Source organism: Corylus avellana, chromosome ca9, assembly GCF_901000735.1.
Source record: "Corylus avellana chromosome ca9, CavTom2PMs-1.0".
Taxonomy (NCBI): domain Eukaryota; kingdom Viridiplantae; phylum Streptophyta; class Magnoliopsida; order Fagales; family Betulaceae; genus Corylus; species Corylus avellana.
Genome location: NC_081549.1, coordinates 6,578,832 through 6,606,782, shown reverse-complemented (window position 1 = coordinate 6,606,782; position 27,951 = coordinate 6,578,832). Strand labels below are relative to the sequence as shown.

At 36.3% G+C, this 27,951-nt stretch overlaps 1 protein-coding gene across 1 annotated transcript; it reads right to left on the bottom strand.

The window, feature by feature from the left end:
- Nucleotides 1-256: 256 nt before the first annotated feature.
- Nucleotides 257-27,554, bottom strand: LOC132191428 (rRNA biogenesis protein RRP5). The gene is made up of 40 exons (XM_059606441.1): nt 27,155-27,554; nt 26,346-26,551; nt 25,385-25,525; nt 25,056-25,229; nt 24,109-24,208; nt 23,152-23,270; nt 22,933-23,055; nt 22,765-22,836; nt 22,037-22,129; nt 21,173-21,286; nt 20,949-21,071; nt 16,524-16,709; nt 16,252-16,326; nt 15,681-15,817; nt 14,133-14,267; nt 13,690-13,835; nt 13,533-13,598; nt 11,943-12,049; nt 11,737-11,817; nt 11,559-11,633; nt 11,354-11,455; nt 9,680-9,848; nt 9,444-9,592; nt 9,232-9,315; nt 9,031-9,131; nt 8,462-8,615; nt 8,189-8,263; nt 7,939-8,083; nt 6,095-6,725; nt 5,412-5,472; nt 4,631-4,776; nt 4,355-4,538; nt 3,859-3,957; nt 3,174-3,559; nt 2,890-3,066; nt 1,659-1,755; nt 1,410-1,565; nt 1,103-1,333; nt 932-1,015; nt 257-827 (listed from the first exon to the last, which is right to left on the bottom strand). Exons 1-40 carry the CDS (start codon nt 27,339-27,341, stop codon nt 720-722), a joined length of 5,799 nt encoding a protein of 1,932 aa, XP_059462424.1. The 5' UTR covers nt 27,342-27,554; the 3' UTR covers nt 257-719.
- Nucleotides 27,555-27,951: the final 397 nt, after the last annotated feature.

Below are 27,951 nucleotides of genomic sequence, written 5' to 3'. Positions count from 1 at the left end.
ATCTTTATTTTTCTACTAATCCAGATTTTATTTTGTTTCATCTATCGGTGTAGATGATAATATATCATTTAAAATTTTTTAATGACATGGCAATATATATACTATTAGGTCGGTGAAATCTAATCTAGACCATAAAATAGTAAATTTTCATTTCATTTAAAATGAAAAGGATCCTCATCTGTAACAACACAGTACGATTAATGTTGCAATCATAGTTCAATGCCAAAAAGAACAGTTTCTAATTGCTTAGGGGGGAGAAAGAAACAACAGTTTGTAATTATGAATTCAAGTAAATAAATATTCAACATCAAGGCTGAAACAGCAGATTATAAAGCGAGGCAACCAAAAATGGATGGCATATCACATGAAACTAGAAATCCACCAATAAAATTGGACAGTTATTAACTTGTTTATACATCAAAATGGGCATTATTGAAACTAACTGACCCGCTAAATGCCTGCTTTTCTACAAAAAAAGGGTGAATGTCTGGGATCTACCCGGCCGTTATGGATGAAGCTTTGAAGGTTTTTGAAAAATTAATCCGTTAATACCTTTGGACTGTACATGGCAAACAACTGGCCTTCTGTTTGGGATTCAGGAGGCATGTGATGCAAAGAAGTCTGCACAATGGTTTGCCTCTCTAATCTCTACGGCTATGGCGAATTTCGCAATCACATTGCCACGTGCTGGATCAAAGTTGAATTTGGAATCACAAAAATCAAGCCAGTGTGGTCTCAACGTATTCCATTGCCTTCCTTTTTACTGACTCGATTCTTTCTTCATCGCCAAGAGACTTCTCATAGTCAAGATACCTTTTGAATAAGAACTGCAAATCCAGACAATATGAAACCACCCATATAAGAAGTACAGAAGAGCACAAGGCAAAAAGATTATTTTAGAAGGAAGGATAGTATAATAAGTTGTACATACTTTCATCTTTTTAGGTGGGAGGCTCAAACTGATTGCCCTCTCAAACAGTGCACGAATTATATCCACTTCTCCAAGTCGAATCTCCTGACAAGTTTGACGCAAGAATGTAAGCTGAGACAGCAGCAAAATGACAAAAGATAACAAACATCGTGTGGCAAAAAGGAATTTTACTTGATCAAGATAAACACTCCACAAGTCTGTTCTCTTTGGGTACTCTCGCAGAATTCCTTCAAACATGGATCGTCCTCTATCAGGAACCCCACATTTGAATTCAAGAATAGCTGTCTGTGAGATGAACTTGATGTGCTTATGGCGTGGAAGGCTTAATAAAGCACGATTTACAACAGGCTGAACCGCATCCTGCTGCTGGTTCAAGATCCTTTGAACTCGTCTTAACCAAATCTGAAATTCAATACAACATACAAATTAAATATTTTGAGGAAGGAAAGAAAACAATTGTAGGAAATAAATATGGTACCTTGCAAGAATGCTTGAACTTCTTGGTCATTTTGTCAAGAAGCTCGTCAATTAATTTATGTTGCTCTGTCCTCTCATACATTCCCAGAAGTGCAACATGGACCTTTTTGGGATCGTTATACTGCAAAGCTCTTTGGAATACTTTCACAACAGCCTCCTGAAGAGAAAACTAAATTAACAAAACTCCCAATTCGAGGTACAGTGACAATGAAAGCAAGAAAAAGAAAAATTGTTGTCTTCTATCTAGTACCTCTGGAGGATTTCCATATTCATTTTCCAAATTAAAATAAGCCACCCAAACATTAAGCTTCTCCTTCTCTTCTCGGAAGCTTATTGTTTGCAAAGCCCTTCCAAAAGCAAAGAGAAACAACATAGTTAACGCATCTGTAAAACACATTTATGGGAAACACAATATCCTACCATGCGCTTCTAGAAAAAGCTACTATTATCAATCATATATATTGTACTTATTCAACATGGAAAACACAAGTGTCACCCTTCCTTTCCCCTTGAGGAGAGGGGGAAGGTGGAGGGAAGGGGAAAAAAAGAGAAAAAAGAAAAGAAAGAATTGAATAGCCACTCCTATCAAAAGAGCAAAACCAAATAACTAAATGACCTCTAATCATTTACGGTTAGCGCCAAGAAAAGTATAAAGAGAGATAATTTGTTTGATTACACACCCAAAAGAACTGTTATCAAAGCAAAATTTGGCTATTATGCAATAACAAAAACTAATTACTTTTCTAAGTGAACTTTGCTAATTTTCTTGGGAGAAATTCTGTTTGCCTATGCTTGACATTCTAGCAGTGATGCTTTAAGAGAGTTTCTTGCATCATTTTCCATCTTAGATCAACTTTATCGCAAAGAAAAAGATATTAAAAAAAAAAATTGCTTTTCTTTTTTTTTTTTTTTTTCTTTTTTTCGTTTATAAGTTGTACATGTACCAAGTGGGGTTTGAACCCATGACTTCATCCTTCATCCCAAGAAAGTAACAATTAAGCTAGAGCTCATTGGCAAGCAATCTTGAAAATCAAAAAGCAAAAAGACTAACCAAATAGAATCTTTAAGTATTCAAACAAGTATCTAGGAAGCAGTGCCTATAAAGGAAAACTAGTTAGTGGCTATGGTGCAAATTTTACCAGATGTTATGTTTTTTGTTATAAACGTGACTAGTTCATCCAGAACTCATGAAAAAGTGGGTCCATATGCTTCCTTTTAATTATATACACAGGCTGATTCCAATTAAAACCAGCAAGGATCAACTAATTTCATCTGGTCATGTGGCAGACATTACAATATTGCAACCGGACAACTAGCATGAGACAACTTGAAAAGGGGTAGGTCCAGGTTCAACCTGTGGGAGAGGAGGGTCTTGGGTGGAGGCATCTCTAACGAGTTTCAAAGGGATTGCATATAAGGGATGAGGCCGGCATCTAAATTTGAAAAGCAAAGGGCAACAAGCAAAATAGCTCAAAGAATACCTTTCAGCAATAGAACGGGCTTTCTCGACATCAGCCATAGAAAGTGCGAAAGCCATGTACTTTATCCAAACAAAGCTGCTATTGGGAGAGCTTCTAACCAGCTTCTCAAATTCATCAGCAGTTCTTGGTATATCATTCTCCAGTAGTCTATCCTCAGCAGCCCTAATTTCTTTCTCCCTGCACAGGGTAGTTTCCCAGTTAACATGATTAAAACATGAAAAGTATAGAACTAGCCATTGAAAAAAATGGACCAAGAACTGGACAAGTGTGAGAATTGAATCAACCTTTCTTCCTTCACTTTTTTCTTTGCCTGTCTTGTGTTCCTTTCATGTATGGTGTCTGCCTCATCAATACGCTCTTGATCTTGACTGACTAAATTACCCATATCAGGCAGATCTATGTCATCGAGACTGACCTCAAGTGGAGGAATGGAAGCCCTTGATTCAGCCTGTGCAAGAACTGGGAACCCTTCTTTTTCACCTTCAATATCCATATTTTGGACTCCAAGCAAACTGCTACTTGGAAATGAAACCAACGTAGTGTCATCACTAAAACCATTTCCTCTCTTGGCTTCATCAGGCTGCTGTTTTGAGGGTAGTCGAATATCAACATCACTCCCAATATAAGAATCTTTCATTCCAAGAGATATTCGGCGTCTTTGTTCATCCACCTGATAAACAGGTGAAAATACAGAAGAAAATCAATGCAAGTAATAAAACCATAACAGGATCTTGGTGAAATTAGCTTATCCTTCGATTGCATGATTTGGCAGAGTAAGACTATGCCAGATATATAAACAGACCATCCATCAAGTTCTAAAATGAGGTTGAACAACCCGCTGACTGCATATCAAAAAATGCAGCCATAATATGATCTAAAGATGATCTGAAGTATCATATCTTTTTTTAATGAATACATAAAATTTAAAACGCCAGAGGAAGTGTAACTCCAACAATTCTTCATTAATACCTTTAATATCTTCGCTGTCACTCTCTCCCCTGCTCTGTATTTAGTTTCGATGTTGTCAATATGATGATCTGAAAGCTCTGACACATGGCATAGACCCACCTAGGCAAATAAGAGGACATGCATAAACACTTAGTCACAATGCATAAATGATAATACAAGGTAAAACCATCGACTTAAAACTGCATAATTTTTAAGTAAAAAAACAAAAAAAAACAGTAAAACATACAAGCACTTCTGTATAGATTAAAATTAATGAGCTTCATGCACCATCCAACTAAAAACATTGTGATAAGAAAAGATAGGTTGGCTGTTAGCATCAATTTGGGAAGTAAATTTCCTGCGCGGACATTGCCCATCTTAAGCCCAAAAAAATTGACTCAATTGCCACATATAGCATGTTTCAAAATAGCTTTAAGGAAAAGGGTACTACTATTCAAATCCCCAACTTTTTCAGTTTTTTAATAACTGACCTTTAAGTGAATAACTTATTACTTACCAAGTTCGAGTCGTCAATTGTGATAAACAAACCATATGATTCTATCCGCTTAATCCTGCCAGAAATAATATCTCCAATGTGCAGGGCTCTCAAATCATTAATTTCAGATTTTGGTGCACTGCTTGCACTCGATGTCTTCAAGGTAACTTCTACTCGCTTTGATAAAGGCTCCACAGACAACACCCTGCACTCAATCCTCTTAGTATATTGCTGCGTCTATTCCCACCTCTACATATCACTTTAACCAACAAGTGAAAAGATGAACAAAGGACTTACCTGCCGATTAGAAGTTTTCCAATAGGGAAATCTTTTTCGGGGTTGTCAACAAATCCGTCAGATAAATTTGAGAGAAGAACCTTGGCATCGATCTTCCGGGAAAGCAAAATGAAACATCCTTTTGATGTAACATTCTTAACATAGCCCTTTAGATTCAGAAAACAAAGTACGACCAAGTAAGCTGTTAATAAGCATAGATCCCAGAAATATACAACAAATATTGCCACCCATTACCACACATTAGACAACCTAAGTTTACCATCGTTAAACTGAGCATTAGACATATAACTCCAATTGTTATTGCTTAAATTTAAACCAGGAAGAAGTTGAAAATGAATCAAATATTAAATTATTGGATTATGAATTATATATAATTCCAGAAAACCAGGTAAAGCATTTATTGATAATAGAAAAGAATTATTTAAAAAAAAAAAAAAAAAAAAAAGGAAAAAAAATGAGAAGTACATGTTGAATAGTACATAGGAAAGTAACACCTACTAACCACCCCCCAAAAAAAAAAATTTAAAAAACAAAAACAAAAACCGCCATCAGAATATCCCAGTGGAAAAACAAAACTGCTGCTTTGAATATGGTAGTATGCCATTAATTAGTCTAATTATTATATTTTACAACACAAACAATTCACCGAAAAATGAGGCTGTAAGTACCTGCAATCTCTCATTTGAAGTATTAAGTAAATAAAAAAGACTACAAGAGAAGACAAAGTAAAGGCAACTACATTCAGGAAAGCTTAAGATGAGAATACAAAAATATCCAGTACCTGTACAACAACATTAGGCTGAAGTTCCTCAATCGTTTCAACATGTTTGCAAGGAGGATGCCTGTAGATCATAAAACACTACTGCGTTAAAAATAAAAATAATATATATATATAATACAGAAGAGTAAGACGAGAACCTTTTTGAATATCATGAAACAAGTGCAAGAATACAAAACACTTCGAGCTCTAATAACTCTCAAATGTAAGGAAAAAAGAAAAGAAATTAAACACAAACCCACTTGAATCAATAATGAATAGAATAAGCTGGTTGTCATTTGATGAATGATTTTTGTTTCTTTAATTACATTGCTCATAATAACTATATCCTTGTTTACTTTACTACTTTTCGTTATCAAGCAAGGAGAAAAGCAGTAAACATGCCAGATAAACATTTAAAAAAAATGGTCCACATTAAAAAATGCTAAGGCTTTTAATAGAGCTTAATAACAAGATCAGCAAGAAAGTTCTTCATAATGATTAATCTATCCAACCTGTCCACAACAATTTTCATGCATGTTTATAAGGCTCGTACTTCTCCATTACTATATGCATATTTTCTGGAGAGACATTACAGCAGATCATTCATAAACTCTGTCCTAGAAAGTTACTAATGAAGAGACACAAAATAATAATAATATAAACAGGTAATTTTGATACGATGCAAGTTAGTAATCCCCACATACCCGCCAATTTCTGCAGACGATTGACTAACCATGCCATCTAAAGAAGAACGTAACGACAATTCAACATGAGTGGTGCCCCTGACAGTGCGGCTGACTTCCAACACCTTGCACCTGACAAATTGCCCCTCATGATATCCGGATAATGGGTCAGGCACCCATGAGTCTGTAAGTTCCATAAAATGAACCCTACCATATAGTTGAGGACCAATTTGCACGAGCAATCCACCAACACCTGGAAGTATTTTGGATATTCTCCCACCCACAATATCTCCTTCATGAATATGAGCTGTGACCTCACTCAAATGATCATCCATCTTTAAATCTTTGCCATCAATATTTCCATTAGAGACAGCAAATGATGAATTAAGAACCAACCGTAATAGATTTTTCTGTGTGTTAATACTTAAAATGTGACCAGAAACACCTTCTCCTAAATGAAAGCGCTTTGAAAATTCCCCTAGTTCACTAGGTTCACATGAACTGTCAAGAATAAACAGCTGAGCTCTCACATCTCGAGATATTGTTAACCAGACCCAATCACTGTCTACTTTATACACGTAACCTGTGACATGTTGTCCAGTTGAAAAATCAACATCGTCGGTCATAAGCTTGTCCCCTATATCCAATAATCCTGTATTCAAATTGCAACTTAGATCTCATAGGTGATAAACTTTAATGGACGTGGACGCAAAGGTAAAACATTTTGCAAATACAGATGATAAAACTAGTAATTCAAAGCACATGACAGATAAATAAGCAAGCACAAGAGGAACAGTCCTGAAAGATTAATTTGAACGTGCAGATACATATATCTTTGGAGGTAATTTCCATGAAGCTAATAAAGGTACGATATGTCTGAGTTAAGATGCCAAAATCATTTCCTTTAACCACAGGAAATTATAGTAGTATCAGCGACTAAAAAGAAGAGAATGGGAAGTGTTTGTAATGGAATTAAAACATTGAGTCAAAAAGAAGATTAGGCAAGCCCTCAAGCATACAACCATTTAGCAAGTTATAGCAGCAGGACGTCAACATTTCAATTCTAGCATATTAACAAAACTTTATAGAGGGAGGGTGATTGTGGTGGTCAATGGTTTCTTAATAGGGAAAAATGTAGAAGAAAAATATTGACCAAAATACAATTTGGAGGATATATAAGAGGACTACAGTCAAGCTCAATAGCTTTACTGGGCTGAAAATGTTGGCACAAATCAAAAATAATTTATGCCCCAGATGCAACGAACATAGTTATGATGATAATTACAATGAGGTAAACTTGAAGTGACACTGGAAATTACTTTGTTCAAGAGAATTCCATGTAACCAAGGCTGCATTTATTCTGGCGTAAAACATTTTATTGGAAAATAATTCAGAATAAAAACATTTTCTAGGAAATCACAATTTTTTTACTACTTGGTTGAAAGCCTAAAAATGATGCAGAAAATGTTTGCTCCTATTGCAAATCATTACCCACCATTGCACCCAAAACAAAAACCGGAAAGAGATTGGAACCGCTGCATCTCAAAACCAAACAATTCTAAAAAACACCAAACTTTCACCTGCGATCAAACCCAAAATAACCCAAAACCAGAAACCACCACAAACATACAACCCAATCACAACAAAACTGCACCATTTACCATACCCACACTTTACCATCAACACAGACCACACAAAACCATCACAAATACATCCCCTTGACACCAGCAGTCCAAAACCTAAACACTGGGAAATGCAGAAAATGATTTCCAAAAAAGTTCTAAACCAAAACAAACACAGCCCAAGATACTAATAGGTTTAAAACAGACCACCAAAAGGGAATTTAAGTATATCTTTTTTTTTACCAGTAAGCATTTTAGGTTTCAAGGACAGTTCCCATTGGTAGATTTTTTTATCCGATTGCTTAGCTTTTGCAACAATCCTTGCAGTCACTATTTGCCCAATCCGTAAGTTACCAAATGGATCTTCCAAACCATTAATGTCATTCACCTGCCCACAGAACAAATAAAAATTGTATGATAAACAAATTACAAAAAAATATATATATATATCACACAAATGGTTATAACATATGCCTAAGTTATTCAAAAATACCTCTGTTATATGAACTCTTCCACGAAAACCGACTCCAAATTTCAATTTTAGTTCAAGAGGCTTAATTTCAGTAATCTGAAAAGCAATAACAAGAAATAAAGTAAGGAAAAAGTATCCTAAACCAGTGTACACACACATATGCATAAGCATGCCTCTAAACAAACCAAACACTAAACACAAAAGAAAGCCAGAACCCCTCATGGTTCTATCCAGTTGTGAATCTTTAATATCAGAACATGATTAGAATAGTACAAAGTACTCTAAACTATCTACCTCAGCCTGAACCAAAGACCCCACTTTGTAGCTAGACTTCTTTTTGGCTCTTTTTGAACTGGATGTATCGGTGGCTTCACTCATTGAATTAAGAAGCAAAAACAACCTCCCTGGTGTTGAAGGGCTTGGAAGAGCCATGACAGTGGCAATGACACTGCATCAAGCAATCAATTTCAAGTTGCATAATTAAATTCTAAAGCGTCAATAATAAGCAATTAGACTAGTTTCTTTTATTTCTTGATGAGTAATAATCAGCAACTGCACATATACTTATGCACAAAGGAAGAATGCATTTTTAAAATTCGAAAAGCAACCAACAAAACTTGCGCAAAAACTGACCAGAAGCACCAGAAAACTTATAAATTATAGAATAATGCACACTTTTAAGGCCAGTTGTCCTCTCAAGAAACATGAAGTGACTAAAATTTTGAGGAAAGAAATTAATATAGAGGGTACTATCAACCTCAAAAAAGTTTTGGAAGAGACTCTGAACAATTGCAATGGCCCTATGGGATGAAAAACCAAAAGAATATAGCTTTAAAGGAGTAACCATCAAAATTAGTGTTCACCTTTGTCCAGTCAGAAATTGTTTCTGGGGGAACTTTTGAGTATTATAGTCAGATATCGATGCATATCCTATAGCATAGTTACATTCTGGCACTGAAAGGACCTGCAACAGGGATAATGAAATTCTGAAACATAGGAGATTAAGAATGTATATGAATTATAACACCAATCTATTAACATAAACAATAACGTCAAATACTTGCCAAGTAATTCTCTTTCACAATTTCCACAATTGCATTTACTGTTTGATGCACTTCCAAGTCCTTGGATGTTTCTTTTTTGCGTTTCTGAAACCATAATGTAACAACAGAGGTAATAACATAAAAACATCATACATTAAAAAGAAGTAACACCTACATGACACCACACAGTCAAAGTGGTTAAGTGCACCTAGATAAAGAGCATAGAATTTAACCTTCTTATGAGATTTGCTTTTTAAACTTTCTCCTCTGGATTCATCCAAAAACTCTGGCTTTAGAGATAGATCAACAAGGCGTTCTGATGATGCAACATCAAGAACTACAGCTCGAACAAGCGAGCCAGATTCTGCAATGGTTCTGCCTACTGCAAGGATTACATTGCAACGGTAACTGAAAGCTAGAAGGCAACAATAATCAACCAAATAACCAAAATATAAGGTGAAGAACTTACACTGATAGTGTGTAATAAAACCAAAAACATCATGATACTTCTCAAAGCTGACAACAACTCCAATATCCTTTGTCTCCTCAATTTTTCCCTCGATGACACTACCAATGCTAAATCTTTCAACCCAATGTAACTCAGATCCTCCGGAGTCCAACGATTGCAACTTAGCAATCTGATTAGAAAGAAGACAGCCAATGGTTAGAAAATATTTGAAAATCTAGCAGATCTCTCTAAGATAGTAGCCAATCGCATAAATATGATTACATGAGATTAGAGGTTAATTATGATCTCAAAAAGTAATTATATCATAAAACTATAAGATATAATATAGCACATAAGCAACTGGTAAAAAAAAAAATCAAAATATAGAAGTAAAAAACACAATGATATTGACACAATGAAAGACAGCTTGGACTCGTGTATTGCAAATAAATACTATAGTAAGAATGAAAGGAAGCATAAGCTGAGGAGAACAGCAGCACAGTATCTACGACCAGAACCGTCGAACGTCAAACCACCAATCTTGTTACCACCGAATGATCCAAAGTAAACACTTGCACCACAAGTTAGACACGTTGTTGAGAAAGCCTCATCAAGTGGGACAACAGACAATACTACATGGCTTAAATCTAAGGTAATAGTATGAGTACACAAGACCAACAGTGCAGCCGACAGGTTGTCCCATAATTAGGTCAAACAAAAATGCCAACAAAAATTACTGAGAAACCACCAAATAGATAAACCACAAGCGGAACTTAAAATCTCTGTACTGTTGAACTCTGCAGAGCCCAAATTCTCAAGGCTGCACCAGAATGAAGAACTCTATGGCATAACCATTTGATAACAATTAATCTCTTACAACTTAGAAATGACTGAGAAAGTTAGGAAAACATTACCACAAAAATACCAAAACCAACAAATTACCCAATAAAAGAGGCCCATGTAGGAGATTTAAAAGAAAGGGCAAAGCCTAGTACCTAATATTTAGGGAAGCTATGTAAATCAAGTTTCAATATGTTATTTTAGGTTCATATTCTCGTGTGATTTGAGCGTTAACTCATTAACCCTCATCAGCTTCCTCCCATTCTTGCAACACCGTGCAACTCAACCCATCAATCCATTAATAAGTATGCCTACAACACTGCAATATTAACATCAAAATAAGTGGAAAACGTTACTGTTTGTACTGACATAGATGCATAGTCCACATATGAAGACATAGATTTGGGTCAAACTGTATATATTTATGTAATCTTCCATAAAACCTAACAGAAATAAAATAAATCTACCAATTTAATGGAAAAAACAAACAAACAAACAAACAAATTTAAATTTTTTTAAAAAAAATATATTCAAATTGTCACCCCTATTGCCATGAATTTGATGTAATAAAGGCCAAATGCTAAAATTTAGTATCTACATTAGCGCATGTCATTTTCCGGTTACTGCGTTTTCACATGAAAGAAACAATTTTCCATACCTCTAACCACCCTCTACACTTCACTTATAAAATAAGGGGAAAGCGGGGAAGGGGAGAGAGGGAATAAAGAGACATGCACCAAAAGTCATTTTGTGATGCAGCTAAATACACATTTAGATAGTAAATACATAGAAGCACAAAGATTAACAGATGATCATAAAAATCAAATTTTTAATAAGATGCCAATAATGTTTTACCTTCTCCTCCAGAAGAAAGTACTCTTGAATGAAGGATGCATCCGTCGAATGGCAAGATGACTCCTTCAAAGAGACTGTTATTCTACCTGTGTCATTACTGACCTGAAAGAGAAAGGGCGGAGGGGGACGAGTGTGTTAAACCAGACTACATAACTGTTTCAAAAATCATAATTGCAGAAGCTTCAGTCTCAAGTAGTTCACCAACATCGAGAATATTACTGCGAACAGATTGTCCAATGTAAAAGGACTCCGAAAGTTCAACTCTTTGGTCATCTGTTGCCTACAGAGAAGAAAACAAAATTTTATCGCACAAAAATTGTATAAACATATATCAGATTCAAATATACCAGGATTGTATGGACAGAAAAATGAAAAATTAGAACCTTGTGTCTAGGGGAGAAACCGGTCAAACGCCCAAGAAAGCGGACAAAGCAACCCGTCTCAATTAAATTACAAATGTACCCCTGGTTTGCACAAATAAAATTATTATCACTGCAATTTGAAAGCATATAAATACAAATTGAAAATGTGCTTCCCGCAAACAAAAAGTGTAGCAACAAATCATATAAGTAGAGAACTAACAACTCACATGGACTACTGAGTTAGGATGAATCTGACTGAGATTCAAAGGAAGCTGCTGAGCTGAATTGATCAGAGAATGTTTTGCAGAGAGTACCAAATGGTTGCCCTCAATATCTATAATGATGCAAGAACAAGTTTCAAAATCATATCCAATTAATAATGTTAAAGATAATAAAGCTTCCATTTAGCACTAAGAGAATTACAGCAGAATCAACAACAAAGCATTCACTTGGAGGAAAAGAGACGGAAAGCAAACATCAAAAAGCATGAAAGCCACATCTTTGTCAACAAACGTTTTCACAAGATACATGATGATGACTCAAATCCTAAATAAAATGTTAAGTAAAACTTTTGATATGACTGATACATAAAACCCAGGCTAAAAGAAAAGGCAAAATATAAGAAAACGGCAATGACAAGCTAGGCCTTAATATATCAGCAGCTTAGGAAAATCCAAACAACAGAATAATGGCAACACTTCAAGAAGCAAAAAATAGAGTTGCTTCTCCCTTTACCGTGTATGCTAAGACTTGGTCCAACAGAAAGGACTATAGGGATTTGATACTTTTACATTGATCCGGACCTTTTGAAGTGAAAGGAACACAATTATTCTTGAAAATAGCAAGCCATCAACAAATTGGGGTTTTTGAGGAGGTCCCAATTCACATTGCTCAATGGATTAGCAACTGAGGAAGTATTTTAAGAGGTTGCTTTATTTACATCTTGAAAACTTGTTCACTTTCATTTTAGTTTTTTTCCCTTTAGTTCTTTTCTATTTTATGGCCCACAAAAATTGTATATCCAATTTACAATATTGGATGCAGAGTATACGGTAATAAGGAGGAAAGCATTTGACTATCTAGCAAGACTTGCAAGAGAGTCCAAAAGAATGTCTCAAACTAAAGTTTTATAGACAAATCCCTTCTACTTATGTTTTTTTTTTTTTTATATAAGTAATCAAAATATCATTAAAAGTATAAGGTGCACCCACGTACACAAGAAGGGAAAACACCTAGCTGGCTAGGAGAAACAAATCCCTTCTATTTATGTGTGTCAGCCTTAGCCTTAAATATGCCAAAGGGAAACATAGTTGTGTCAAGCTCCTGATCTAATAGGAGTAAAAGTAAGATGGGTACGATGGGTAACACAACTGGTCAGCAGAGTAAAAGCTTTACAAGACAATTTTATCCTCTACAAACTTCTCAATAGGCGCCACCATCTACCTGTACATCACATACACACACAAAACCCCAACACAGCAGCAGTGTCTATCAAACTATTAGAAAGGAAAAGGAAATATAAATTATTGATTTTCATTAAAAATGAAATGAAATGAAAGATGTTGGCAGTTAATTAAGGACAAGAAAGTGAATTGCTAAGGAGAGGAGTGCTGAAAGTAGCGAGAGAGGAGAAAAAGGTGGTCAACAACAATTTAGGTATTTTTTTTTTATTTGAATACTCTTGTCTCACCCACAATAACGCCAAAAATTGAATTATCTCTCTTTTTTTTCTTCTAACATAGCTCTATTTCTTACCCAAAAATAAGCAAATAAAAACCACATTTTAAAAGAGAGCATGGCCAAAGATTGGAGAATACCTAGTACCAGCAGTTGATCAAACTCATATCCAGCCTTCAAGACTGACTTCATCATAGTAGCATGCCCTGAATAAAAAGAGACTCAAATCAGGAAATTCCAATAAATAAAAAAGTGCAGTCACAAAAAATCCTTATCAAGCCCAATAAACTTCTATACCGTGGTGATCTGCCAAGTGTTCAGTTGAAATTGTACCCTCCAAGTAACCTTTTGCATTTACATAGACTACAACACCATGGGTGGTTACTCTGTCAACAACTCCAGAAACAAGGCTACCTAACTTTACCATATCCTCTTCAGAAACCCTGCCATTTGAATTCTCAAATTAAATAGAATAAATTATGAATGAAATTTACGATAACCATTTTTTCTTGCAGAGTACAGATAAGGACTCTATTACAATAACTTGATAACATTACCTCCCAAACTTCACAATGGTCAAACCATCTGAGCCACAATTCATTGGAAATATTATCTAAAATGAACTTTCAGGGTCTTTTTCCAAGTGTGGATAAAAGTTTCGTATTTTACTTTCATATTGAAGTTCACAGGCAGGAAATATAAAGGCAAAAACCAACATCAGAGAGTGTGGGGAAGCAAACCTTGTAGGCTTTATTATGAAACTAAGGTTGATCCTCCTCGAAGCAGGGACTGAACTCGTTATCCTACACTTGACAACTTGTCCAACATGGTAATTTGTACTTGGGTCACATCCAGGTTCTAATCCGAGTTCAGATCTGGTTTAGAATGGGACAAGATGAGTAATCAAAATATCATTAAAAAGTAAGCAAATTAGAACTCAGGTTTACATAGATGATGTTTTAATATTTTCTGAATCAATAGATCATTAAAAAAGGCAAAAGACGCAACTCAGGTATACAAAAAGTATACAAGAGGAACACCTAACTAAAAAGAAAAGAAAAGGTCGATAAAATCATGAAAAGCAAGCAAGTCAGGAAAAGTTTAAAGCAGCTACACAGTGGAAAAGAGTATTGAAGGACTTTAAACCCACCACTGTCAACCATTAAGTATCCTTCCAAACTACCAATTTAGAATTAACTCTTAATCCAGTAAAATGACATCATTTATCCGCAACAAAGCCTAAACTATGGGACAACCGCGTCTTAAATCAGTCTAATAAACTCATCCATAACCAATAGCACAGCATTGATCAGCCCCTGCCTGTTTGAATTGTAAAACAAACAAAAAGTAAAAGGAATATCCAAAGTGGCCTTGGCAGCAACAACAACAACTGCCACAGCGAGGGTGGCTGGAGGGGAGCTCCGGTCCTTCTGCTAAAGACTCATTGTTGATCATTGATGTAAAACCTATTATAATAAGAAACTCACTTGTGATTTCTCCCCTAGTCCTTAATCTAGCCACTGTTCTATCATACATATCCTTAATGGCATTGATACACTTCAGAGGATCCCTTCTAAACTTCAAAAGAGGAAGAAAACAAAAAACCACCAAGGAAAGCAAACTTTAAAGGTTCTTAAAGATACCAAATACTAAGCCAAAATTGACTAGGAATTTAATGATCTAACAATAATCCCAATGCACATTCCTACTGCATTCAGCCTGCTCTAGTTCCATAAGCAATCCGTTGTGGATAACTGATCCTAGATGACAAAAATGGTCACCTTTAAGTATCTCTGGCTAATGGCCATAATTAGGTAAATGATCCTAGACACCGGAAATGGTCATCTTTATGTATCGTCCAGCCATAGTTATGGTAATTGATCATAGACACCAGAAATGGTCACCTTGGGCATCTTCTGGCTAATAGTCAAATTTGCAGCTCTTTTGGCTATCAATTTTCATAATATTCTCACTTTTTTCCTAATTTTCTAACATAACATTTCTTATATTCTAACTTCTTTTTTCTTTTTCCTTTTTTTTCTTTTGGGACTATTTCTGCATTCATCGCTATTTTACCAGAAAACAAGATCGGAACATCTTAAAGGAGAAAATCAATAACCAAGAGAGAGAGAGAGAGCAGAAAATACGTATATAGATTACAACGAAGTACCATCAGAAAGAAAAATTGACATTGCATTAGTACATCATTTACATATCAATAACAATGATCAAGCGAAGTCAAATATAGCAAGTTACTAAAACTGTTATCTAGATGACCAGAGACTAGCCTGGGAGCAAATCCTTGAACTCCATTGTAAAATCGTACAAAGCATCCATGTGTCTCAATCTTTGTGATCCATCCATGTGTTACTAAACCATCAGTAGCATCAGCGTATGAACTAAGAATTCCAAGTTTCGATTTCACCTGTAAAAGCATCAGCAAGCAATTTCTGAATCAGAAAAAAAAAAAAAAAAAAAAAAAAAAAAAAAAAAAAAGATTCTTTGAAGACAAGGGGAACTGCTATATGGTTTAAAATCCCAAGGTGTGATTTCAAACCAAGAATATATGATAAAGTGGATTGTAATGAGTAACAATTCCACGTGATCAAGCTTAAAGAAATTAACAACTAAAAGCTATAATCAAAGAATGTGACATCTACTATCAGAATATAGAACATGTAACAGATTTTGTTAAACTAAATCTTGGATAAGCAGAAACTGGGGATTAAAGAGAATGGACATAGATAAGCATTGTGTAAGAGTGCTAATGCAAAATGATTGTTATCGAAATTACAAGTTATTGGCTCATTAAGAAAAAAAAATACTAGTCATGGGAGATTCAGAAAAAAGAGAACGTACAAGTGTTTTCTTGTTTGTAACAGTTATTCTCTTCAATTTGCAACCAAGCACACGGAATACCAGCTCAGCCCCAACCTGCAAAGTCATACGTACAAAAGGAGTCAATAGCCTCAAAATAAATCAGTTTAATAAAAGGAACCCAAAAAAAAAAAAAAAAAAAAAAAACATAATAAGATGAATCATCCTTGCCCTATCATAGTCCACCAGGAATACAGTAAACATAAACCAAAAATGGAACTAGTTCAAAAAGCATAAGCTGCTAGGACATTGACCTTAAATTTTTTGCCAGGCTTTGCAACTTCAAATTCAGACATATGCTGGACAGGACACTTTGCCTTCAGACCACCAGGAAATTGCACAATAGCACCAAAGTTGTCAACAGCTATAATTTTAGCCCTCACAACCATCCCAGGCTTGACATCCTCGTGGGTGAATACAGGGTCTTCAAAAGCCCCAGCCTGCTTGAAAGAAAAAGTGTCAAAAAAAAATTAGACCTACAAATGCTCTCAAATCGTTAGGGCAAATCTTCATTTTGTGCAATCATTAACTGAAGGTTAATGAAGCCATAAAACATAAAAAAAAAAACATACATGGAAAAGGAGAAATGTTAAAGCCCTCATTACACAATTAATTATTAAGAAAAAAAAAATCCTCGTTACAAATAAGGACTGCAAAATTGAGAACAATTCAATATCTTCCACATTGTCAAGAACGATTAGGAGTTAGTTGCTAAAAGGAAAAGAAAGCCATTGAGCTCCTAGAAAGACATTAAACAAGGTATATCGAATGACATCTAACATTACAAAGCTCCCGGTATATTCAGTAGGCAATAGAAAATTATTCACTTCCCATAAATATCAACTATTTCATTAATGCAATATATACCAAAGTAAAGATCAAGCACATAAACCTTTTAAATCACTTAGAGAGCCTAAAAAGTCACATCTAATTTACCTTAAATGAGGTTGTGGTGAAACATAGGAATGAGATTATGCTTTATCACTTACACCTTGTTAAATCATCAATTGTTCTAAAAGCTTAAACTCATTAGAAATGGTGAATTTAATCATTAATTTTCTAACACTCCCTTTCATGTGTAGTATTTAACACGTGAAATATTTAACTGAAATTAGGGATAAACTATAAAGTCATTGTTTAAATTCAAAATCCCTACTTTGATACCATATTAAATCACCAATTATCCAAAAATTAAGTTGATATAAAAATGTGAATTTTTAATATTCTAACACTCCTTTTTTTTTTTAATAAGTAAATTGTATATATCAAAAAAAGAGCGCAATGCGCCTCTAAGTACACGAGAATATACATAGGTAGCCCAAAATAAACCCAAACAACAAACCCCAAAAGAAACCCAACCCAACTAGAACCACAACCAAACGAAACCAAAAAAAGAACCCCAAAAAACCCAGAGACTGAAGCCCACAAACCCACCACCAGCCCTAAAAAAATACTAAACCCCTAATGCACCTCAAGAGGAAAGGAGAATGCATTTTTGGTCCCAACACAACCCCGACGGCGATAGTACCGCTTCGGAGAAAGTCTCTCTCTAGCCTCATAGTTGATGGAGCATTCTAAATTCTTGATTTCCCGCTTCCCTTTTGCCTTAGAGGTAAAGGGCTCCCGCTCCTCTTCAATATTCGAAAAGAGATTCAAAAGACTTTTCTCATCACCTCCTTCACCATTAGTCAGTCCCACACTGGAGGCTAAATTCACCGCATCTATAACCACCTCCGAATAGTTCCCCACCCCCTTCTTGGAGGGTTCCGCTACAACCTCGGCAAACAACTCCTTGTTCTTCTGCAACTGCTTAGCAAGCTTCTCCTTTACCCTCCGGGCATACCCTATTTGAGAATTGGAAACAGAGGAATAAATCGGAGCACCACTCTCTGACATTCGAGGAAAAGGTTCGCTTATTCTCAAACCCAGCTCAGCCGCGTGCTTTTCCGAAATAGAACAGGTCTGTGAATCTTCGACTACAACCTTAGAGCCCTTTACCGACGAAGGCAGAGAGGAAGAAGAAACAATTCTAGACCCTAAAAACCCCCGACGTAGCAACCCTTTCGCCGGAGCAGTCTTAATGGGTTCAACCTCCTTCGCCGGAACAGCACCAGCTCCCACCGGAGGAGCAAAGACCACCACCTGAGACAAAGGAGAGACATGGGTACTCACCGGAGTCAACAGCCAGTTCTAGGTATTCTCCGGCAACAGAGCAGCCTTCGTCGAAAATACAGGGACCGTCGCCGTTTCATGAGACACAAACCCCGACGCACAAACCTGTTGAGTTGACTCCAGATGCACCTCCGCCAACGACAGCCCCACCAACGCAAGCTCGGAATCATCGCTGGAAACCCCGGCGAGACCACCGGCGACCGGCGCAAATACCTCAGATACGCACACCTCCCTACGATCGGCCGGAAAATCAAACTCTCCCGGCGAGGCAGATCCACACTGTCAAGACTTACGCAAACTCTTAACACAACGCTTCATACCCCTGCGCCAACCTGTCTTGAAATACCCAGCGAGTTTGGGCTTAAGGAAAGACCCAAACTCGCGGCCTTGTAAGCTTTCTAAGAAAGCAGAGAAAAGCCATTGTTTTCTCCTAAAAGGTAATACACCCAGCCCATCTAAAAGTCCTTTAACTAACCCAGCTAGGACCCGGCCCAAAACAGAACGTAAAAGACCTAGCAACGTCTTCTTCTTCTTCTTCGTATGATCCGCCGCCGAGATAGAACATGTGACAGGATTAGCAGGATCCGGCGACTCCAACTCCAAACAATCCACCATCACCCGCAACTCATACTCACCGTACCCGGGCTCGAAAGAGTCCTTCACCGGGAAAAGATCAATGAGTTGCGAAGATCTTACCCTCCTCCCAACGAAAGGCTCCTCAGAACCAACCGCCAGTCGAAGAACCTCCGCAAAGGAGCGCCTAGGGTGACATCCAGAGATGGATTCTCCCAAACCAAGCTTGAGCTGCGTCCCTGGAACAGGGTGCGCAGGGGCTGGTGGACCCAACAACCTCCGCAACTCATTTGCAAACCGACGACATCCCCTCCCTCCATGGCCCACAGGTAGCCAAATGATTCCTTTACGACCTCCCTCAGCAAAGACGGCCACCTCCAGGAAACTACCTGCCTTATTAACACCCCCATGCACCATCAAAGCCTTATCGCCCTCGCGGTATGACTTGGCAATATCAACCTTCAATAGAGATTGACTCGCCTCCTCGACCATATCCACCAACCATGAAGCACAAGGTTGGCTCACGAAAATTACCCCTACGAACCCTTTTCTCTTTTCCTCCAAACGAAGATTAGGACACCCTTCCTTCGATGACAGGCAAAAGGATTTCGCTTCTATGGAGAAGCGCCGTTCCATTGAGGCTCACCAGAGCCTAGCGCACAACGCCGCCGCTAGGGCAGAAAAACTATCTTGCTAACCCTTTCGTATAGGATACTTTGTCAATATCAAATCTAGAATGCAAGGCAGTTTAATTCCATCTCTAATATTCTAACACTCCTAAACATGGAAAAAATGGTCATAAGTTAGAATCTTCACAATTGTAGCCTATATTACCTAGAAACCTTTTTTTATACAAGTAATGTATATTCATTCAAAGCGCAGAGCGGCATAACCCTAATACACAGATAGTATACAAGAAAATCTCTAAATCATAGAAAAAGAAGAATATAATTCCAAAACCTGAAAAACAATTAGAAAAAGGCAAACTATTCCATGCCACTCTCCATATATATACAAGGATTGTAGCATCATCTTCTTCATTTCTAGCAATCCATTCCCACGAACTTCAAAGCTCCTTACGTTTCGCTCTCTCCAAAGACACCACATTAAACACAAAGGAGCCAGCCTCCATATGTTCAAAGCATTATAGTTTCCCAATTGTCCCCTCCAACTTCCAAACAAATTGCTCACCCTTCAATTCATAACCCAAGAAACACCAAACAACATAAGAAGCACACTCCACAACTATGTTGCAACCTCACAATGAAGGAGCAAATGATTTAGAGACTCCCCACATTTCTTACACATACAGCATCACTCCACCGAAATAACATTCATCTTTCGTAAATTATCTTATAAGTTAAGATTTTCCATAAAGCAGTCGTCCACACAAAAGAACGCCACTCTTGACACCTAGAAACCTTATGATCCATATAAGATTTTTTGGGCTCAACTCGATCAATATGGAGGACATTTGATCTCACAAAAGGTTAAGTCAAGCTCATGAGCAACATGGCTGAGTTCAAAATAGTTCAAACGTGAACAAAAAGAGATAAAGATTTGAGAGTCTAGTTCTCATCTTCGACAGTTTCACTTATGCATCTCTATTTTATTTCAGTTCAAAAAGTCAATGTACATGAGAAAAGATAACTTCACTGAAAGCTGATGTCACTATATCCTACTTTCAATTAAATACAAAATTAGTTTTCCTTTTGTATATTCTCCTTCAACTTTGGCAAAGGCTTCTTTGTTAAAGGTGCCTGGACATCATGCTTTGAGATTGGCTTGTGTGAAAAATAGGCAGACAAGCCAGGCCATTAGCTAAGTTGAGACAAAACAGGCTCAACTCATTTGCAGCCCAACTATTAGCGCAATATGGTCATCATATTATATAAATCTCGTACAAAAAAGTAAAGTTGAAGTACAAGGACAACCTTCAAAATCCCTGTAGCAAGCCCCTCCAAGTGCCTAAACCCTAGAACTCGAACACGAACATGACTACCTTCCTTAAACGTTTTTTCAAGCTTTCGGACTTCCTCTTCAGCCACATCAGATATCTGTAGCCAACATAAATTGAAAATTACCATCAAGACAATGAAATTGAATAATTAGAACAACCCAAACAAATTATGCCAAAAAAAATGATGAATTTACATACGCTAACATATGCCGGAGTTGACATTGGAGTAGATGGTATTTCAAGCAGTAGGCCCAATCCTTTATCAACCCTGACTACTCTTGAGTTGTCATATTTATCTCCAACCTTAACATGCTGCATATCAAAATCCAAAAGTGTTAGTCTAGCACGAATTATGCCCCTTTACCAAATTAAAAAATAAAAATAAAAAATAAATAAATAAATAAAAAAAGAGTACCCAAATAGAATATTCATGTCACTTCGCAAGAGAAGAGATGATGCAAGTGGGAGAAAGGAGGTGACTTAGACAAGAACTTGTAAGAAAAGCAAGTCCACTCTTTAAAGCAGGGTCAGCCCAGTTAAGCAAAATGATGGATGCATACTATCATGAAATTACTTAAAACAAAGCTCTAGTAGAATCTGGATATCATCTTATCAGTCACAAGTATAACATGGGTTGACCAGAGGCACAGTTTTACATCAACAAACAGATATAACATGGGTTGACCAGAGGCATAATTTTCCATCAACAACACTAAATCATTATTAAATGCATTTAATTGGTTTGAAAGCCAAACTTCAACTAATGCAAACTAAGGATGCAGCAGAACAAGCCTATGAACAGAATTTGTAGCGAAACCCCTCTCATATCTATCCTGCCAAGAGCCAAATCAAAAACCCAACAACATGCACACTACCTGAGCTTCATTAAATTGTGGTCAGGTTCAGCTAATGTTCTACCTACTCTAAAATAGACAAATCACATTCAATTCCAAAAAAATAAAAAATAAAAATTATAGGATTACAGGATCAGAGAAATCCATCTCACAGACTGATATATCCATTAGGCAAACTTAGGAGTATCACAAATGTGTAATAACTTACTGAAGGAATAGCCTTGTTATGAACAAGATGTGCATTCAGGGTCAATCCAATAGCTCTAGTTGAGGGATCAATAAATAATATCCGAGCATTAACCTAAACCAAAAGAACAGATAGTTTCGTTAGTAAGAAGCAAGAACTCAAAGATGCAGAAGAAAAAAAAATTATATATATATATAGTGTCAGTACAGAGATAGTTGGCCATATGTCATATTTATGGAAACATGTTTGGTATAAACCACAAACTTAGATAGCAAATAAAACTGCACAATCATTACGTTAACAGATTATGCACGCAACCAAGATTTGCAATAATGCAAAACAACCAACGACCATGGAACCATGGCACATCAAAAACTATTTCACCCAAAAAAAAAAAAACAGAGAGAGAAAGAGAAAGAGCTTTGCGCCAAATTTGTCGCAGAGAATGCAAACGGTTTCATAAATTTTCACATCTCGCAAATCTTTAAACGACTAAAACTCAATCTATTAGCAAGTTTCAATTTTCACACATTTCACACGAGTTACAAAACTAAAACTCAATCTATTAGCAAGTTCCAATTTTCACACACATGTTACAAAGCTCAGCAACATATAAAGATAGCTCCTTAAGCGTATGGAGCCGACTTGCCGCTGAAAAACAGCAATCAAGAGCATTGAGCATAAAGCTTTTATAATTAGTGCAGTGGAAGAGCACCAAGATCAATAAAAGAGTAAGTTCAGGCAGTTACCTTCTTGTTTTGATTGTATTCATCCTTCCAATTTGTAGTCGGGTAACTATTTTCCAAATGAAATATATCAACCTGTAAAATTGAAATGGAAAAAAAAATGCAATCAATAACAAAATAATAATTCTAGTAATATCATAATAGAAGCATGACAAGAGCTAGCAAGCTTACAGTTCCAGTAAAGTATGTAAGGAATGATAACATAACACCATTTTCAAGAATTGACTGTACACGAGCATTGACCATCATGCCTGGAACAAGAAGATCAATCGAAATTCCCTTAGGATCCTTGGTCTGTAGACAGTGCAACACAAAAATGTTTCATTAGAAAGAAACAGTGGAAGAGAAAGGCAAATCAAAATGACAATTCCATGTAAGGCAAGGGCATACCACACATTTGGACACTGTATCCGGGTCACAGTTCAGATTCACAACTTGACGAAGTTTGTCAATTCTTCCAACAACCCCTTGCAGAAGTTGCCCAATTTTCACTTCAATCTCCCCGCTTACTGGAAAGATCATAAATGAAGTGGGCAAGATGAAGAAACAGAAAGGGACTTATAAAAAAAAATAAGAAAGAAACAGAAAGGGTTTACTAAATAAATCAGCAGAATTAGAAACTACATCAACATAAGATTTTGGACCCTATGTCCAATGGCAAATTGGTTGCAAGTTGCAGCATAAGTGAGCATGACACAAAAAGGTGTTTTTCTTGTATGAATGTAGCAAACCACGGAACGACCTAGATAGCAAATTTTAAGCACACACAACTACTTCAGAGCCTAACAATTAAATAGTCCATGGTCCAACAAAGAGAACTCCCAAAACCAACCACCAACAGAAACGTATACATAACATGATGACCATCAAACCATTGGTTTTTTACAGAAGTAAAGGCATTGGCATGCTGAGTTAGCTGATGGGAATAACCAGAATATATATATATGAAAGATCAATGAACCTCTAAGTATTCACCCCCAAGATAATCAAACTGAATAACTGGAATACACATAAAAGCCAATAACTGAGCTCTTTCGAACAGCCAACTGGACACCTAAATGATCAACCGTGGACTCAAGAAATGTCAATTATCTTTGGTCAGTATGCAAGCATTGAATTCTAGACTAAGCCTAAAACCTATAGATCTGGTTAGTTGAAAATTATGTCAGGGGGTATCAAGGACATCTAATGTGAAACATTCTCTTATTAATTTACCAGTCTTACTAGACAGAAAAGACCAGAAAAGAAACAAAAAGAGAGTTAATTCATTCGTTCAATTATGCAAGAAGACATTAAAGATTAATTTGTACATGGTGAAACTAACAAGAAACACTATAGTTTACTTACCAGCTTGGTTGTTTTTTAACAAGAACCCTGTGAACGAAGGCAATCCAAAATGAAGAATGTAGCCATGGTCTTGAATACTTTTAACATATGCAGTAAGCACCTGTAGTTATACAGTCAGAAAGAGATTCTAAGTTCGCTATAGCATATCCAAAATTATCCGGGCAAGTGATACTTATAAGGCCTTACAAAGAGGAAGCTGAAATTTTTTTCTTATATAAGCAAGCTGAAAAAATGGTCATTGCAGGAGATGGGAGATAGATCATCATAAACCACATAATAATAAGACTAGGCAAAAACAATGAAATATATAAAACTCTACTGTACAAGATAACATTATCTTCTTGTAAGGCATCAGTTTTTTTGTAAGTAATAGACAAATATCATTAAAAGCGTAAAGGTTCCCCTAAGTACACAAGAAATATACAAGAGGAAGCACCTAGCTAGATTGAGCAAAAAGAACAAGGAAATCACTACAACTAACAAATGTTGATTTTCTTTGCTAGTATATTTTGCATTACTCATAAGTACTGCTAAATAAATCTTCGAAGTGACATTTATAGTAATCATGGTAAGCACCGATACAAATATGAGGTATCAGGCATGCTTATAACTTTAAGGAAATTTTAAATACATTCAAATCTCTTCTCATTTATATATATATATATATATATATATATATATATATATACAAAAAATAAAGCCGCGCACACAAGAGAAAAAGAAATATGTAATTCCTATCAACAATAGGACATGGGATAGTAATTCTCAAATGCAACGCCTTCAAAGTAGTGGGACTAGAGAAAGAAATAAGAGAATAAATACACAAATAGCCTTTCCTCACTCTACAATTCATGTGAAAATTAAGTAGTGCTCAATGCAACAGAAGAGAAAAAGAAATATGAATATCTGATCACATTCATTATTTATACACATCTGAGCAGGCATACCATCCCTTCTTGAACAGCATCCAAAGTGAAACCCTTGTGTAATAAAGAAAGACGCAAAGAAAGCCAGATCTTGTGTTTCCCTTTCTCTTTTTTATCATCATCTAGCCGCAACACGACGCAAGAAACAAGCTGCCCAACATGGAATCGGCTAGGAAGGATATTACTTTCAATGTCCTGGTAAGAGTAAAGATGAATATGCTAACATTGCATAAATAAACATGAAAAAATTATCTCCGCACAAACCACAAAGCATAGCAATGAAAAATTAATTAAGGAAACAATAGCAATTTGTATGGGTAATTGCAGGAAGGAAAAAAATCTTGTACTACCGTAATTTCACTTTTCACATCAGGATCAAAAGCATCAGGCATACGAACTAATCCACGTAGACCCCCAGGCAGACCAATTACAAGGTCCTTCTCATTTACTTCAGCAATGACTCCCCAAAGCTTCATTCCAGGAGATATATTCTGAAAATACATAGGAGAACTAGAAGTTTAAGTACATTTACAATTTCAAAACAACAGAAGATTACCCTACTATAGAAGATATCAAGAGAAGAAAGGAGAGAAAGAAACAAACCATAAAAGTAGATGCAAATTATAAAAATAAATAAATTAAAAATTAAAAAAAAAAAAAAATTTCTCTTCTAGAAGCTAGAGATGCTATATTTCCACTTTTTGAGGAAACGTGACAGGAGACTCAAATCAGAACTGAAATTCAGCAGCAGCATGAGGGGGAGAAAAGCATAAGAAATTCAACATAAAAAGACTAAGTACTAAAGATTCTGATATGTCATAGAGCACAATCAAACTCAGGAGTGTAGCTTGAAAGAAAGTCATGAAAAATGTTCAAAGCCACATCTGTTGACAGAAGATACAGCCTAATAAACAAGTAATCAAACAACATTACAGGATTCGACAGCCAACAGCACAAATGGGGGATTCTAAGAGCTTAAACAATGAAGATGACAATGAGAATGATAGTCACTGAAACAGGTATCACTAAGATCAAAGAGGCATAGATACAAATGAAATGTACATTGTAGAAACAAAGTTTTAATGGGGCACTTAAGAGAAGCAATGAATATATGCCCTTCAGAGAAACCAGGTGATCTCATTATAATCGAATTTACCAACGCCCTTATCTTAAATTGGTTTCCACTTGCATGAAGAAGCTCGGTGATTTATATATATATATAGAGAGAGAGAAACAATCTTTGTGTGTAAAAGCAGGCTCAAAAATGTGTGTGTTTGTGTGTAACAATTGTGTATATTTTCGTTTCAGTACCTTGAAAGTGATCTTATTTGCGTATCTAGGTAATTTTCCAGTGATGCCTTCACCAAAAAGTGAACCCAAGTCGTCCTCCCTTGCCTGAGTCTTCTTCTGCGTCTTTTTCCTCTTCTTCTTCTGATCCCACTGCTCGGCGTCAAACTCCGCATCAACTTCAGCATGGATTTCATCGCGTTCATGTCGGCTCAGAGAACTTCCTCCACCTGAATATTAGAGATAACTCATTGAAACAAATAGAGCACACATAAATCAAAGCCAAATAACAGTGAAAAATTATAAATGAGTAAGAAAAAATTATAAATGTACGAGCAAATGAATGCAAAAACCGTAAAGGTTGACACGGCAAATGCAAGCATATCTACTCGCATCAGTACCCAGAAGCACTGACAACAATTTCGGCAACGAAAAGGACTGAATGCGCTACAAGCATATGCGCAAGCGCATCAGTGACGCTCACTGATTGCCTTCTTCAACTTAAAACCTTCCCACAAAACACCCAACATACAAACCAGCAAAGAACATGACCCAAGAAAGTTAAAACCCCAAAAATTAAAGAAAGATCTTTCAAAATTAATCAAAACTGCCATTTTTATTAGTCTTCGAAATCAACACTGATACGAACAAAAAATAACGACACATTCAAGACCACATTTTCTTTTCTTTCCTCATTTTCCAGGCAACCAAACGGAAAGTATAAAAGTTTTAGAAAATTCGAACCACGGCACATTCAAGACCACATTTTCTTTTCTTTTCCTCATTTTCCAGGCGACCAAACGGAAAGTACAAAAGTTTTAAAAAATTCGAACCTCTGGGGAAGTCAGGGACTTCATCTTCGAGTTGCAGGGATAGGGCTTCGGGCTTCAGAACGGTGGCGTTTGAACCCTTGGTTGTTTTGAAGGATTGCTTGGAAGCTTTGTTGAACTTGGGGCCATCCCTACTAAACTTATCTTTCTTCTTCTTCTGGTCATCCTTAGATATCTTCTTCCCTCCCATCTTTCAGCAAATTCGAACAACCCTTTCGTGTATAGATGATGAACTTAGGGACTGCGGCGTAGAGAGAAAGAGAGAGTCTACTTGCTGTTCATTCCTTTTACGCCTATCTTCCGTTCAGGAACAATATAACGCCGATTGTGTTCACGTAAAAGTCCCCTTGTCTTGTATATATGCACGCAGGCCGTGTTCTCTGCTAGGAGCTTGGTTAAGGGTTTAGAAAAGGTTCAAGAAGAATAAAAGGAAGTACCGTTAGGGTTTTGTGGGTTTAACAATTTTTTTTTTCTTTTTTTTGTTAAGAACATTTTATTTTTGAGATAAATGATAAATTAGTTTATAGTCATGGGTTTAGCCAAAATAGCTTAAACAAAATGCTCCACATTTTTTTTTTTTTTTTAAACAAACCAACATTCATTAAAGCATAAGAAAGTTACAGGAAACACACATAAAGATAAAAAGCTTATACATATAAACCAAATCTAAACAAACTACAAACTCCTCAAAGCAAGTGAAGATGGAAGTCATCTGTGAATGCAGCCAGAGAAAACTATTGTCGCAGCGCAATCTGATGGATACTATCATCGGGAGTACGAATACTCCTATCAAGCATCTA

What these genes read in the sequence shown, in the direction of transcription:
- LOC132191428 (XM_059606441.1), bottom strand. Translation starts at nt 27,341, where the DNA reads ATGGGAGGGAAGAAGATATCTAAGGATGACCAGAAGAAGAAGAAAGAT. An exon ending in GTTAAAAAACAACCAAGCTG is followed by an intron (nt 23,271 to 24,108) that starts GTAAGTAAACTA and finishes TGATCTTTCCAG; the next exon opens with TAAGCGGGGAGATTGAAGTG. An exon ending in AATATGGAAATCCTCCAGAG is followed by an intron (nt 1,566 to 1,658) that starts GTACTAGATAGA and finishes TTTTCTCTTCAG; the next exon opens with GAGGCTGTTGTGAAAGTATT.